Raw genomic sequence first — 15,492 nt, forward strand, 5'->3', positions numbered from 1 at the left:
GATATCTTGGTCTCTCCATTAATAACTGTTCACTTAATTCATTCAAAGGAATTACTAAATAAATGTTACTACATACTAGCTACCTTGACCAACCTTGACCCTCCAAGTCTGTATGTACTTTACACAACCTAACGGCAACTAAGCCTGTGAACACAGATGGATTTCCAGCTGTTGCTTCTCTCCGCCATTATTTTTCAGCGGAGAGAAGCGACAGCCGGAAATACGTCTGTGTTCGCAGGTTAACCAGCAACCTAACAAGGAACATAAAGTGTTGTTTCTACAGGTGACTAGCTCATCTTAATTCATTTTATTCGTATAATCTTATCCTATAGCCATATTTTAATGTAGTTCTGTAGCAATTAGCTCACACTGTCGCAGCCTGATCCTGCCTGCATCTGTCATTTTTTTCTTTTCCTTTTCTTATTTGTTGTGTAATTATTTATTGGACTGTATTGAGCTTGACCCAGTCCCCAACAACTTTTGAAAGGGACAGCCACCTTTTACATGTAAGTCAATCTCTCCTGTATTCTTACCATGATTGTTGCTGCATAAGACACTGGTTGTTGTCCTGTCAGCACTGTTTCCGAATCTTTCCCCATACTATATATGAGGTTTTCAATATCACCTCCAGTTTTTCTACTTTCTTTCAGAGAAGTACTTTGAACTGTGACGCTATTTAAATTCTGGCCATCAGCTTCAGCTTCTTCTTCAATCTCATTCTCTCCCTTCTCCTGAAATGCTTGAGCTTCGGTTCCCAGCTCCATAGCATGCGAAAGATTGCAGCTAGCACTGATGATGCTTCTCACAGCAACATCTACTGCATGCGCAAACTGCTTCACGGAGGGGGACAGCTTCAGTTTGTGGTCATCCCCAAAGACCATATCAGCTGTAAAGAGTCCATCCCTCTCTGGTATCGGACCAGGCATTGTTTCATGAACAAATTCAGAAATGTTTTTCTTGACTAAAGTCAAGAGATTCGAGACAATGATGTGATCCACCAAACGCACAAAAGTACCAAGTCGCTTGACTTCATCTCGAGCAAGCTTTAGGTTATGTTGTCTAATTGCTCTCTTTCTTTTAGCAACGGCAAGAGATTCTTGATAGTTATGGCGGTGGTTCTTCACTTGGCCTTCGCAGTACTCCAGATATTCAAAGCAGCTCTCCTGTGTTTTGTTGACAATTATTTGGCAGTATCTGAAAAACTTCTCCATGTATTGGTATCCAGTATCACAAGTTCTAAAAATTGTGTCTTCAAACTCTTCCAAGCTGTATGAAAAATTGACCTGAAATGGAAAGAAGGTGACTTTTTCCAGGTCTTGTAGAAGGCTTGAGATTCTTAGTAATGCTGATCCAAAACTAGGGACATTTGCAATGAGAGACCTCTCAATTTCTGCCTCCACTTTGAGGAACTGACTGAATTTCTTGATGTCCTTCCACTTCCTGAACATCTTAGTCACAAGAAAGTTTTTGAAGAAGCCAATACTTGATATGGCTTTGAACAAACATGCTTCTCTGTACCATTCAGCTAATGACTGTGATTCAGATGGCCCATGAGGATTCACATGCAAAACACAGTGCGATGAAATCACATAATGCTCTGGATTCACTTTGTCTTCAGGAACAACCACAAGATTATATGGATCATATCTCACTGATGGTGCAACATTCAAAAAGGCAAACTTTACTTCTCCAAGAAAATGCCCCTTTACAAAATTCTCTACAACTTCTCTTCCAGTCTTTGGCTTAGGAGCTTTCTTTACTTCACTGAGTTGAGACATTCGCCCTGCCTCTGAGCTTGGTGATTTGATGACAGGAAGGCTTGGTGATCTTCTTGGAATTGACGGTGGTGTGGGTACTCGTGTTTGTGGCAAATCTGTACCAAGTGCAAGCATTGTTGTTCCCCGGGAACCTCCCAAAGTTGCTTCCCTGATAGCTATCTCTCGCACTACTCCTGGAAGAGATCTTTTAAGATCTTCCAAACACAATGGCTTGGGACCAAAACCCTTCAGATCCCCATCTGATTTATCAAAGACATATGTCCTACCCCCTGGAAACAATGGCTCCCCACGGGGGACCCACACTCCCTTAGGCCATAGACAGTGATGGCTCCTTGGAGTGAAGAGGCTTTCCACTTCAGATCCTGGCGGGAATGGAGCATTGAGTTGTTTGGTGTCTTCCTGGGCGAGTGAAAACTCAGCAGGAAAAACAGATGCAAGTTTTTCTTGCACAAAGCTCAATTCAGTCTCGTCCTCTCTTGCTTTGATCTTTTCGCAAGCACGTTTCACATAATGAGTCATTTGCGGAATTCCAGTAAGGAAATGTGCATAGGGTTTGATAATCTCCAAAACGTCGTAAAGATGATGCCAAGATTTTTTCGTGTTTTGCTGCAAAGCGTTGACAAAGCTCCGTGAAACCTGATGGAGCAAGAGCTTAACATCGTTATCCTCCATTTCACCGCTGCTCCTAGGCCGCAGTACAACAGGTTTTTCTTGATCGTTGTCCCCATTTAAATCTGCAGAAGTGATGATCTCAGGCTGTGAAACCAAATTTCTCGATTCCCCGATTACTGGAAGTTTTGGCTGCGAAAAGGCCACATCAACTTCACTCGACTGATTTGACATTTTGGAAAGTTTTCAAACTAACGTTGATCATTTTCCTCTGCCATTTGTCTAGCGCTGCTTCTTCCTGTTGTTAAAGGACAAAGTCAGCTCAAATGTAGCCATGCCCGTTTAATATGGTCCACAAAATTCAACGAATTCCGTAAAATTTCCGACCAAAATCCGCCATATTTGTGTACTTTTCGCGCTAGCAACTGTTTAAAATTCCCAGCATTCAACATAGTTTCCATGTACAGTCGGAACAGAAGCCCAGCGGGTTTGCTCATGAAAAGCAGCCATCTTGAAAAATCAGAAATTTGAAAAGTTTGTCTCATTTTCTTTACAATCTCCCCCAGTGATTACCAGAGGAATCAAATCATGAGTTTTTATGAATACAAGGAAAGGATTTCGGAGGGTGATACTGTGATTATTTTCTTAGTAAGTGCCATTTTTGTACACTTCTATTTTAATGTTTCGATGTTTTGCACGTTTGAATGTTTGATCGATTATATATTTGCTATTGTTTCCCTTTCAGGTATACTGCCAACGTTATTTTCTTTGTTCTTCTCGGCCTATTTTTAAAGCTGTTGAAGGGACCTACTCTCCATGATCCAGGTCACTTTGCAGGCTACAAACTAACTCTAACCCGCAAACAGTGGGGCGAGTAGTTTTCCTATCTTAGAGAAACTCATCAGTACAGAATAAAAGCTGTCAAGTGTCTCGCCAATGAAATCATTAAAATGCTATGCCATTGTCAAACTAGCCAATGATATCATATTGTTTTCTTTCATCATCCTTGCAACCACTGCAATGGAAGCAAAGTTTATATTAACCAATCAGAAACGACATTCTGAGAGCTTCGTGCTAGCTGCTCTATGCAACAATATGTACATACACAAGAAAAGAGGAAAGTCTGAAAACTGATCAAAGTATGGAAAATGACATGTACATTTTTGTGTTCCGGTCTGAAATGGAGTCAGGATTTTAAGAATGAGGCATTCGGGGAGGGGGGGGGGGGACACCCGCCCTTCCCCCGTGAGTTGTGCACACATGTCACATTAACTATCCTACATTTTTCAGGGACATAACTCAATGCAGGCACTGACAGTAACACCAGGGAAGGTTCATCAAACAAAATATGGTGCACTGCCACACTCTGGCATGATAGGAAAAAGATTTGGAACAAAGGTATAGAGCCTGTATTTATTCTTTAAGGTCGACACCATGCAGTCTGACCTTGGCTAATGGACACTATAATCCTTTAAATGGTCTGAATAAAAAAATAAATAAATCACTTTTTGTGTATTTAGCAAGGAGCAATGAATTGGGGACACTGTCCAGATCAATTGGAATTTAGAAGTCTTGGCTTTTAAGGAAAGGAGAAAACTGTAGTACATGGAGAAAAACCTCTCAGAGCAAGAACAAGAGCCAACAACAAACTCAAACCACATATAACGCCGAGTCTCAGGGAATCAAATAAAATATTAATAATGTAATGTTGAATTTTAATGTCCCCTTAACTTGACCCCTCTCCGAAGAGGATGTTCATGTACAATGTATCCTTAGACATTGCTCTCTATACAAAGAGATTCATCCAATCATATTGCACAGTATTGCTTAAAACTTGCGCTTGTTGGATCCCAGTTCAGTGCTGCAGTTTGACTTTGACTTTGTCAAAACCCTTTATAACTAATATTACACATATTTCTGAGCTTAATTAATGCTAAATTCACAAGCGTTTTGTACAGCAATGATTACAGTTGCCTGTGTGCAAAAATGTGGTAAATTTCATGACCATTTTTGAGATTTCTAGGCCTCTTATTCTCTATTTTGGAATCTTTTTTTTTTTTCTAATGTTGTTTTAGTTTGAATCACACCAATTCTCTTCTTTTCAGATGTATTCACTGAACAGAAAAGGTTGGGTTTATCTTCTTCACCCAACACCTGAACTGTGGACAGTAAATCTACGACACAGGACCCAGATTCTTTACACTACAGATATCAGTATGGTAATCTTACAATTGGCACTCAAACCAGGATCTGTAGTCATAGAGTCAGGTAAGCATTATTGGGACTGCATGCTAAAATACTGTGCGGAACAAGGCAGTGCAAATTATTATTAATATTTTTTAAGTAGTTGATGGGCCATAAAATGTCTTTTGATGCGTTTCATGGACCATTCATGAATGGCCCATGAAATCAGTAACCTCAAAACCAACCATTATAGACTCCTTGCAAGGAAATGCATTGTTGTGATTTTTATGGAATATTTGTAGCCCATAAAATCAATGTCCTGCTTATACAACCATTTTCATGGCCCACTTTCATAGGCCATAAAACACGATGCTACGTGGAAAATTCATGGCCTCAAATAAAGCTATGAAATTTAATTTTGCAGGATTCATGGGTTTTCATGGCATTTTCTTAAAACTGTGGTTCATAGTCACTGTGATATATTCATCCGTAATGATTGTTTTTCTGGAGCGTGACAATACTGTTCCTCCTCCTCTACTTCATCTCAAGAGTACAATGTAAGCGTACAATGACAATAGTGCAATGTAATTCCTCGCGAAGCGAGGGCCGAAGGCCCGAGCGTAGCGAGGTTAATAAATTTGTCGGGCCAAGCCGGCCCGAGCGGAGCTAAGCCGCGCGAATTCGAGCGAAAAATATATTTATATATGTCTATATATGTTTATATCTTTGAAGGTGTCCGCACAATGACGTCAGACTGTCTGGCGTTGTCTGGAGCAAAATTTGCATACATGGAAAAAAATATGCGTGCATGATCAAATTTCAACTGCAATGTTCATCAATATTCACTGGACACAGAACTATCTCTCCAGAATCTTTTCCCTTTCTTTTAGAAATCTTTTTTGTGAAAGAGTGCATTAAAGAAATTACACGTTTTGTGGCCGCGGTCAATAATTTTCCGTGGGAAATAAATTCATCGAACACGACAGCGCTGCACGCCCGTTGTACATTACGTCGCGTCAGAAATAGATTTTCAACCGCAAACTAGCCCGTGGAACTACGAAAACACCATGCTCATCAAAAAAAAATTCTTATGCGCCTCTTAATCTCCTCGTTTGATGCTACAATACGAGTAAAGAGGGCTTTCCACCCAGCCCCCGCTTCGCGAGGTTTTGCGAGTCACGTATTTCTAGTAGTATAATGAAATAAGTTAAAATTAAAAACGTATACCAGCACTAGAAAGAGCACTTTTACTTTAGTAATGCTGCAAGTTTCAGCATATCAGGTGTAATATCAGTTGAGAAAATGTAAGTTGAAAAATGAAAAATTTACAGACGTTTGTATGACTGGGGGTATGATGTATACCCCCTGTCATACAGATGTCTGTAAATTTGTCAAATTTCATCTTACATTTCCAAAGCTAATATAGCACCAAATATGCTGAAACTTTGCAAGGTTACTAAAGTAAAGGTGCTCTTTCTCATGCTGGTATCAGTTAAATTTCATTCAGTTCAATTTTAACTCGTTCAAATCTGTTGCCGCCATTTTGGAGAAGGGTCTATTGCAGTGCTCAGTGAAAAAGGTTCCTTTCTAAACTCTAAAGATATTGATGTGTTTATAATCAGCATCAATAGGGAAAGGTATCGTGAAATGAGATTTTTCTATCTACTTGAACATTTACAGGCACAGGAAGCGGGTCCATGTCTCATTCTTTAATCCGCACCATTGCTCCTTCCGGTCACCTTCACACATTTGAATTTCATGCAGAAAGAGCAGAAATAGCAAGGTGAGATGATCTGTATACATTCAGGGTATTTAATGAGAACTGGTGACTGGTGAAATTCACTATCTGCATGTGTTTGTCATTCATTTAAAGGGGAAGTGCCATGGGGTTTTTGACCTCTTAGCTACAAAATAATTCTAGAACAACGAGACGAAAGGAGGGGGGTGAATAGGTCTACGGATCGGCGGATTTGGTAAATATTTTAGCCCGGATTCTGGATTCAGAGCGAAATTATAACGGATCTGCGGATCCTATGATCACAGCGGATCGCGGTTTTATCCAGTTTTTGGGCCCGGATTTTGGATTTTGGTTGTTAGGAAGTTCGGATCGTCCCGGGATCGTGGATCTCAACGCTCCCCCAGAAATCTTATGTGCCGGATGTTACGCAGTAGAGAAAATGACTAGAAATAGTAACGCACTTAAGCGTGACGAGCCCGTGATTGCCGTGATGAAGTCGCTTTGTATCTCGCGTATCATCTAACGCGGGAAACAATTTGCGAATTCGGATTTAGTTGATTTTTTGAGCGGATCGACGGATTCAGCCATTAATTTTAGCGGATCGGCGGATTTACATACCCCTATTCACCCCCCCCTAGAAAGAAATCAACTCAATTCGTGAAAGGAACAACTTGTGATCTGTCCTAGCACATTCTGGGAACAAAAATGCGAGAACTTGAAAAACATAAGCCTAACATTTTTCAAGTTTATATCCATTCTGACTTACTCTGTCTCTGGCCAAAGGCAGGAATCAATAGTTTAATTGCATTGGGGTGATAATTTATAACAAAACTAGACAATTACTTTTTTGTTTCTGTTGACAGACAAACATTTTGGGGTTTTGAAATGACATCAAATTAGCATGATACTTCCCCTTTAATACTCATCTTTATTATACAGCTGAAGCGGTGTCCACTGAAAAGGAGCATTGTGATTGGCTCCTTGAGTGGTCTGAATTTTCCAATACAAACCGCTGAGATGGACCACTTGTATTACAACGCCTGTTTGAAAAAAAATGTTTTAAATGAAGTTTATGAAGTAGGAGCCGTTCAAAGCATCAAGTAGGAGTTTTACTTTCTTGCACCTTTTCTCAGACTGCTTTTAAAAACATATTAATCAAGTTTCATGCAGACTTGAAGCAACAAGCAGAAAAGTCTATGTAATAAAATCTGGTCGCATTATTTTGTTTTGCAAGTTTACGGACCTCGCCTTCAGCTTGCATTGGTCCATAAACTTACGAAACCGAACAACTCGACCAATAATTTTCCAATACGGACCTCATGCTAGTTCAACAACATATATGTCTGTTTCATTTTACAGGAAAGAATTTGAGAATCATAAGATTGGCCACCTAGTAACTGTTCAGTGCCGCGATGTCTGCAAAGAAGGATTTGGCCTCACTCACGTAGCTGATGCAGGTTAGTTAAATGAAGGAAAATAAACCTTGCATGTACATTACTCTTGAAAACTGGAATTCCAATTTTTATCGTGGATGAGTGTTAAAGAGACTAACGAATATTAAACCATTTTGATTGCAGTGTTTCTTGATTTGCCTGCGCCGTGGGATGCCATACAGTCAAGCCAAGAAGCTCTCAAAGTAAGTTACCCTTACACTGTAGTTGTAGGGTTGTCGGCAATTCGTTTTAAATTTCTCACAATAAAAAACTTTTGTAGTGATTAGAATGTTGGTGTTGGTGTTGCAATGCTGCATGTACACTGTTACGTTTATATATTGTAATGAGGTGAAGATGGTCACAATGAAAATGATAGTGGTAAAGATTGTGATGATGATGATGATGATGATGATGACAATGATGATGATGATGATGATGATGATGATGATGATGATGATGATGGCGATGATGATGACGATAATCCAGACAAGGAAGGTAGTGAGGACTCTGTGGGATCAATGTGTCAAACTAGGAACTCCACCTTCGCAGTCCTAAGATTTGGTTGGATGGTTCAAAATGAAGCTGTCAAAAAGTTCTCAAAAAAGATGTCAATAGCTTTGTATCTTTTTAACCTTTTTAGTTAGGGAAACGTCAAAGGGCTAACCTCTAGTTTTCCTTTTCAAGATGTTGTTATGTTAAAACATTCTCAAAGCCCTATGGAAATCTTTTTGCTTGTGCAAGCAGCAATAACGCCTACAGTACTGTAACATGCCAAAAATATTTTACTATTGGAGTAAGTAGTTCATTTTGGTGTTCTTCTGAATGAGGTTTGTCTTTTGTTTTTTTATCAGCCAGAAGGCGGAAGACTTTGTTCATTTTCACCGTGTATTGAACAAGTCCAAAGGACGTGTGAATCTTTGAGGTCTTGTGGATTTAGAGGTAAACATATACAGCTCAGTACATCTGGAACATGTCTGCAACCGTTGAAAATTTCTATGTTATTGTATGTCAATGGGTCTGTGGATCACCAGAATAGTTGGGTATCCTGTGGACACAAGGGGAAGCAACAATATGTCTCGCAAGTCTTAAGGTCCGTTCACACGGTGCGATTTCAGCTGCGATTTTTGTCTGCGATCTCACGGCGACGCCAAAATCGCGAAGTGTGAACGGCTGGCGATATGACTGCGATCTCATCTGCAATGATCGTAATATTGAGGTTTTTTTGTAGTCGTCTGATTTTGTGTTATACAAATATTCACATTTTCCTCATTTGCTTGTCAAAATTTCCTCCTCTTGGGTTTTCCAAATCTTTTTTTGGCATCAACACCTTTCTCCGCCATCTTCAAAACACTGGCAAATCTCCTTTGGGGGGACACCTAGGACATCATAATTTCTTGTCAGATTTCTGAAGAAATCGCACCCAAATCACAGTGAAATTTGAACATGTTCAAAACACCTGCAACGATCGTGCGACGTCGCGGGTCCATCGCAGGTAAGATCGCAGTAAAATCGCCGGTCGTTCACACCGCGCGATCTGGCGTCGCCGTGAGTTCGCCGAAAAAATCGCACCCCAAATCGCAGCTGAAATCACGCCGTGTGAACGGACCTTTGGAGTTGGTTTGCAGTTGAGTCCCATAAAGCCTGAACAAAAGTAATAACTCTGGCCAATCACAACAGAGGCAGACAGCGCAATGAACCAATCAGAATTCAAAGCAAATGTGTGTAACCGGCGTCAAGCGCGGGAAAACATGTACGAGCAAGACATGCCGGATTGGTTGAGAAAATGGCGCAAACTTTGCTAATACAAACGTGAAATTACCATCGGCATCTAGTTTAGTTTATTATTTATTTTGCCACACCACAAATATAATGAAATAAAAGAAAAATAGAAAAAATAGATGTAACAATGGCGAGGAGACCTAAAGGAAATTATGAAGCTTATATTAATGAGGTCTCCTCAGTTATTGTTTTACAAGATGAAATCAAAAAAGAAGATAAGAACATGACGACGGATACAATTACAATTTCATACAATTACAATGTCAAACGGAAGGATACAATACGAAAAGAAAAGCTACAAGAAAAGTTAATACTTAAACACATTTGTATGAAAACTACTTATAGTTGTTACAGAAAAACGCCTTAAGTGCTTTCTTAAAGGAGACAGAGGAGGACGAGTTGACGATTTCGGTACACAAGGAGTTGTAAAATTTAGGTCCTTGGTAAAAAACGGAAAATTGTTTGACGTTAGTTCGACAAAGAGACAAACGATATAAATGAGAGTTTCTTGTATGATACGACATGCAATGCATCTAGAGCCATTTTACAAATTCTCATTGGCTTTGGTTTTACTTTACTTAGCTCTGTGATTGGTTGGCAAAATTCGCGCCACTTTCTCAACTCAATGAGAAGCAAAAACGAATTGTGACTTGCTCGCACGCGTTTTCCCGCGCTTGGCGCCAGTGACATGTACTTGCTTCGAGTTCTGATTGGCTCATTGCGCTGTTTATGAGAAGCTCTGACAAATTTAAGAATCAATGGATTTTTAAGGTGAAACGACACAGGTCTATAGTCCTCTTATAGACTGTTGCCGTTGTGCCATATTTAACATTTCATTTTGGTTTTTGTTTTTGTTAGATATTACGGTGATGGAGTGCCTGTCCAGAACGTTTGAAGTCAAAACAGTTCCCTTACAAGTGCCATACCTGGGCCCTGATGTAAGCATTGTTGTCTCCTCTTAACTAAGCTTTAGGAATTTTTTATTTAATATAGTGACAAATGTTTCGTTTGATCAACAGAGTTGATAAGTAAATGTAAATATATGAAACATACAGTATATTTTGAACTGCGGATGAAAGATCAAATAGAAGAAAGATCTTCGCAGTTACTACGCAACTTAAGCAGTTGCGAAAAGAAAGCCTGAAAAAAATTCAGGCTTGAACGGGATTCGAACCCATGACCTCTGACCAGCTCCCAGTTGGCTTGATAGCTCAGTTGGTAGAGCACTGCACTGCCATCGCAGAGGTCATGGGTTCGAATCCCGTTCAAGCCTGAATTTTTTTCAGGCTTCCTTTTCGCAACTGCTTAAGTTGCGTAGTAACTGCGAGGCTCTTTCTTCTATTTGAGAGTTGATAAGGTAATTTGGCCCCCATAAAGCGAATTTGCTCTGACGAAGGGTTAACGCTCGAAACGTCAAAACTTCAGCACCCGAATCTTTTTACGGTGACCAAATTACTTTATCAACGCCGTTGATAAACCAAGCATTCGTTTCCACTCTTCATCGACGCAGCACTACAGTTTCTTTAGAAACTAACCTCCTTAATTATAACAGTTTGTCTAGCGTCAATATTCTGCGACAAAGCGAAGCGTCCGGTCTTCCTGTGGTTTTCGGAAAACCCTTCACTTTTGTTGCGAAGGTGCTCCACACGATTGGAGCTTAAACCGGTTTCTACCTCGTAAAGAAACTGTTGAGAGTTGTGCTAAGTATTGTCCCCTATACGGGATGCTAGTCCATCACAGGCCAGGGTGGAGGTACTCCCCTATATAAGCTATTATAATATAAGTATGTGTGGCTCCAAAGGGTGTGGTTTTTGAGCCTTTTTGGTCTGAAATAGGGTATTGATTTTAACCACTTTGGCCTGAACGTCTAAAACGGGTATTGATTCTACAAACCAGGTCTGAAAATGGGTATGAATTCTAGAGGCCAGGTCGGAGAAAAAAGATTTTTTGCTCTCAGTTTTGACTTAGACTTTTCTTTACATTTAGCTTGAAATTTGCTCTTAAAACCATTTTCAACGAGCGAGATGAAAACCTCGCTTAACTTTTAATCCGGTGAAGAGAGGTAATGTGAAATCAATTTTATTGTCAAAGGCAAAACATGACAATGCAGAGAGAAACTAGTCTCGAGCCCCCGATCCTTCGATCTTCCGACCCAAAGCCCGATCGAAGGTCACTGCTGTTGACATGTACACCAACGCGCCTGCGCAACAAGTATAATGCTAAACTGGGTTTATATTCTGTCTTCCAGGATGCCAATGAATTATCAGGACAAGAATTTACAAGGTTATCGTCTCGAAAGAGGAAACGAGAGAAAGATAGTGAAGCGTGTGACATGGTAAACAAGTTTTGTGTTTTTATGTTACGCATATCTTTCCTTTTCCTTTTGTTGTTTCCTGTTAGTGCACATCCATCAAACTTCTCTTCATTTCGAGAATTTTTAATCGTGGCTGACTGAATTGTGAGTTACGTTTTTTTATCTTCGCGGCTTTGTTTGTGTTAACAGAATCTTTCAAGCTTGCAAGATGATCCAAAGAATCCAGATGATATAATTTTGGAGTCTTCCTCGGAAAATAATCGCGGCGAAGAAAAGCCAGCCGACAAAAGCGAAGAAATCGAATGTAAAATTTCAAGCAAACTTACCTCAGAAACATCCGCGCCCAGTCCTCGTACAAAATTCACGGACACTGATCCGGCGACAGGACTGGTGCGGAATGTGAGAGCGGTCATGTCACAGAAAGCCAACAAAATGAACATTTTGACTGGCAGGCCGCTGAGGGACATGACTGGACATACGGGTTATCTGACATTCGCGACACTTTATGCGCAGTATATGAATGACGATAATAAGTTGGAGGAAGAAGGTAACGAATAAATTTTGTATTAGCACCAGCAGGTTACTTTCCAGGAACTGGGCAAAACCAGTTTAACCTGGTTTTGACATTTAAATTGTGTTGCGACCAGTGTTCATCCGAGGCTCTTGAAACGAATCTCCGGAAACTAGATAATGGTAATGTATTTAATATATAGCTCACATATCACATAGTCCCATGGCGGTTTACAATTCTTCTGTGGAGAGAGATCAAACGTCAGCATGTAAAGGCGCCATTGGCAGCCGCTATCAGTCCATATTTTGATCTTACCCACCCACCCAACCAACGCATGAATGTGAACTACTGATAAAATAAGAGTTAGAGATAGACCACCACACCAGGGACCACACCCACTGCTGTTTTCGAACAGTGTGTGAGTCCTTTAACGTCCAAAAGATTATTGGGAACAAGTGTCGTGACACGGAACCTACGGTTTATCGTCCTTATACGAGAAAAAAACAAACCGATCACCGAGAACTGGGTTCCAAAAAAGAAGCTCAAGTTACAAGAGAACGTGAAAACAGGGTTAACATTGATTTTGCATCCCTTGAAGACTGTTTACATGTAATATTTCGTCTCGTTTCATCCCAGTGCTTAGAACAGGGATGAAATCATCTGGGAACGAAAACATGTAAACAGCAGCAAAGAGATGACCGGAGTCACCTCGTTCTCGATACAAATGTCCCTCTTACATTCGGGGGATGTAGCGAATCCGCATAACAGCCTTCGTTCTCGCCCCTCAGTAGAACTGCAAAGCCCGGTTTCCATACAAAGGATAACAAACGATCGCAGAATTAGCCGCCAAACGTCCAACATTCTTCGCTCGCGTGGAAACAAACTTCTATCGCAGAAGAACCATTGTTCTACTGTAAAATTCTGTATAACAGACGTAAAAGACCTTTTGATAATAAGCACCCTCCCCCTCCCCCCCCCCCTGAAATATAAGCTGTTGAAGCTTTTTTAGGTTTTTTATTGTCACATCCAAACAGTTTCGAAACGCGAAATTAATCCCCTTCAATGCTCAGCTTCTTCATTCAACCGAAACTTTCTTAGAAAATACACAGCTCTTTCCGATTATTTGCCGACAAATGAACAATTCTAATTTCAATAATAAAAAAACACCGTCCTTAAAGGACACTTTAGCATATCACCAGGGTTTTTTTTAAATTTTTTTTTAATTTTTTTTTCTTACGACCATTAAGTCTTTACGACCATCATTACTATCAAACCTCTTTTATTAACCCTCAACGCAATAAAGCACAATATTGCTTTTGATTAATTAATAAACCTCAAATTTACAGTTATCTTTATTTTATAGAGACAACATAATACAAATACATGTATGTCATGCAAAAATAAATTCAATTTATTCTATACAAATCTCGCCTTTAAGGTCCTTTTTTAAAGGACCTTAAAAAGTCACGTGTCCAGCCATACTCAATTTGTACGCCTCTGTGCGGAGATACTGAAATATTGTCCATATGAGTTTCTCAAGGGAGAACATTGACTTTGTAGTAATATGTTCTGTCAGCAAAACGACGTTTGACGTCAAAGTATTGTTTGTTTGTTTGTTTGTTTGTTTAAATAAATAAATAAAAGACGTTTAATCACCACATTCTCGCATTAAAAATGAATTACAATGTGTTTACAATATCTAGAAAAATTACAAAAACCTCGTTGGGACTGGAGTTTACAATAACGAATTTATTGTTTGTTTGTTGTTGTTGTTGTTGTTGTTGTTGTGCAATTCGTCTGCGGTTGCATGAACACTTCTCACAAAAACGATTATGGGGAATTTAGCAACGATGACAGCTACTGCAAACGAGAACGCCAAAAAAAAAAAAAAAAAAAGTCTGATGAGCAAAAAGCAATCTCTCTATATGTAAGAGATAAATACCGAGAACGGAGGTATTAATTCATATACATCCCGAGGGCCGTAGGCCCGAGGGATGTATATGGATTAATACCGACGTTCGAGGTATTTATCTGACTTATTTCATGAAATTATTCCTTTGTTCAAGGGGACAAACGCCGGCTAATTAGTACCGTCACACTTAGGTGAGAAACCGAGAACAATAGAAGCATGTGTGCGTTTCTCGCAGTACTGCTAATGTAAATGAGGGATTTATCTGTATAAATCCCTCGTTTCAGTTAGTTTAATATTCATGAAGGATGTAAGTTAAATAAAGGATGTTGAATAACAAAAGAAAATGTGTGATTCATGAAATAAGTGCGTAATAAATTTTGACACATTTCTTTGCCGTTCTCGGCAAAACAACGTAGAATGACCAAATTCAAGGTGTTGTGGAGAACGTAGTTACACGACAGTGAATTTGTTATTTCCTTTCTTAATTTGAACGTTGTTCCTACTGCTTTCGTTGGCACTGCCGTTGTTGTTAACTACTGTACTTAAAAATGCCAACGATAAAATCTCTATTAGCATGGAAGCAAGTTTAACCTAATTAAAAATGTCTGTATTGAAAATAAGTTTGTGGTGGACAATTGTACGTGCTCAGGTATGCCTTACTATTCGTTTTGTTTGATAATTACAAACGTACTTTTAACTACTGTACTTAGAAATATTACCAGTAAAATCTCTATTAGTATTGAAGCAAGTTTAACCCACTGAAAAATGTCTGTATAGCAAATTAGTTTGTGGTAGACAATTATACGTGCGATAAGTATGCCTTGCTCTTAGTTTTGTTCGATAGTTACAAACGTGCTGTGGTCATGTGAGGTTGGGGTCCCCTGAGTGATAAGCTAGACCAACTTTGTCCGTGAACTGACGAAGCTATTTATTAACCTATAATTCTCTTATTGTTTATCATAATTTCTCGCATTTGGATACGAATCTGAAATTGAACGATGAGAAGTTATGGACGATACATTAATTGCTGTTCAGATCTTCTATTTCAATCCGCCTTCACCGTTAACTAGTCGGCATTATTTTCTACAATATAGCGCTCGTTTACTGTTAAACGGCCTTGTTAAGTATGATCAGGAATATTCAGTCCATATTAAAACCTGGACTATTTCTTACGAATTACTCGTTTGTCCATGAATGTCAAACTGGTACAAGTTACGTGCATTTGAGATAAATA

The 15,492-nt window shown here is 39.5% G+C and overlaps 2 protein-coding genes and 1 non-coding gene across 4 annotated transcripts in view; 2 read left to right on the plus strand and 1 right to left on the minus strand.

Annotated features, from left to right (window-relative positions):
* The window catches only part of LOC146483274 (dynein heavy chain domain-containing protein 1-like), an 84,606-nt gene extending 81,805 nt beyond the window's left edge, over positions 1 to 2,801 (minus strand). For both annotated transcript variants that reach the window (XM_085106337.1, XM_085106336.1), the window contains exon 1: positions 534 to 2,801. In XM_085106337.1, coding sequence (XP_084962463.1) covers positions 534 to 2,621 — 2,088 coding nt within the window. In that variant the 5' untranslated portion in view covers positions 2,622 to 2,801. The remainder of the gene's footprint in view (positions 1 to 533) is intronic.
* An 88-nt stretch (positions 2,802 to 2,889) lies between these two features.
* LOC146483275 (tRNA (adenine(58)-N(1))-methyltransferase catalytic subunit TRMT61A-like) lies at positions 2,890 to 12,407 on the plus strand. Its single transcript, XM_085106471.1, has 10 exons — positions 2,890 to 3,035; positions 3,678 to 3,785; positions 4,493 to 4,655; positions 6,252 to 6,354; positions 7,669 to 7,766; positions 7,887 to 7,945; positions 8,594 to 8,681; positions 10,380 to 10,459; positions 11,770 to 11,856; positions 12,025 to 12,407. The coding sequence occupies exons 1-10, from the start codon at positions 2,976 to 2,978 to the stop codon at positions 12,391 to 12,393; spliced, it is 1,215 nt and encodes a 404-aa protein (XP_084962597.1). The 5' UTR covers positions 2,890 to 2,975; the 3' UTR covers positions 12,394 to 12,407.
* On the plus strand, positions 10,722 to 10,794 carry Trnag-gcc (transfer RNA glycine (anticodon GCC)). Its single transcript has one exon. It is a non-coding gene; the product is annotated as a tRNA-Gly (tRNA).
* Positions 12,408 to 15,492: the final 3,085 nt, after the last annotated feature.

Source organism: Pavona decussata, unplaced genomic scaffold, assembly GCF_977016875.1.
Source record: "Pavona decussata unplaced genomic scaffold, jaPavDecu1.1 SCAFFOLD_40, whole genome shotgun sequence".
NCBI classification, from domain to species: Eukaryota; Metazoa; Cnidaria; class Anthozoa; order Scleractinia; family Agariciidae; genus Pavona; species Pavona decussata.

Excerpts from the sequence above, each read along its gene's own strand:
- LOC146483275 (XM_085106471.1), top strand. The coding sequence starts at position 2,976 with ATGAGTTTTTATGAATACAAGGAAAGGATTTCGGAGGGTGATACTGTG. Across the intron at positions 3,036-3,677 it reads ATACTGTGATTATTTTCTTA|GGACATAACTCAATGCAGGC; the intron begins GTAAGTGCCATT and ends TACATTTTTCAG. Across the intron at positions 3,786-4,492 it reads GAAAAAGATTTGGAACAAAG|ATGTATTCACTGAACAGAAA; the intron begins GTATAGAGCCTG and ends TCTTCTTTTCAG.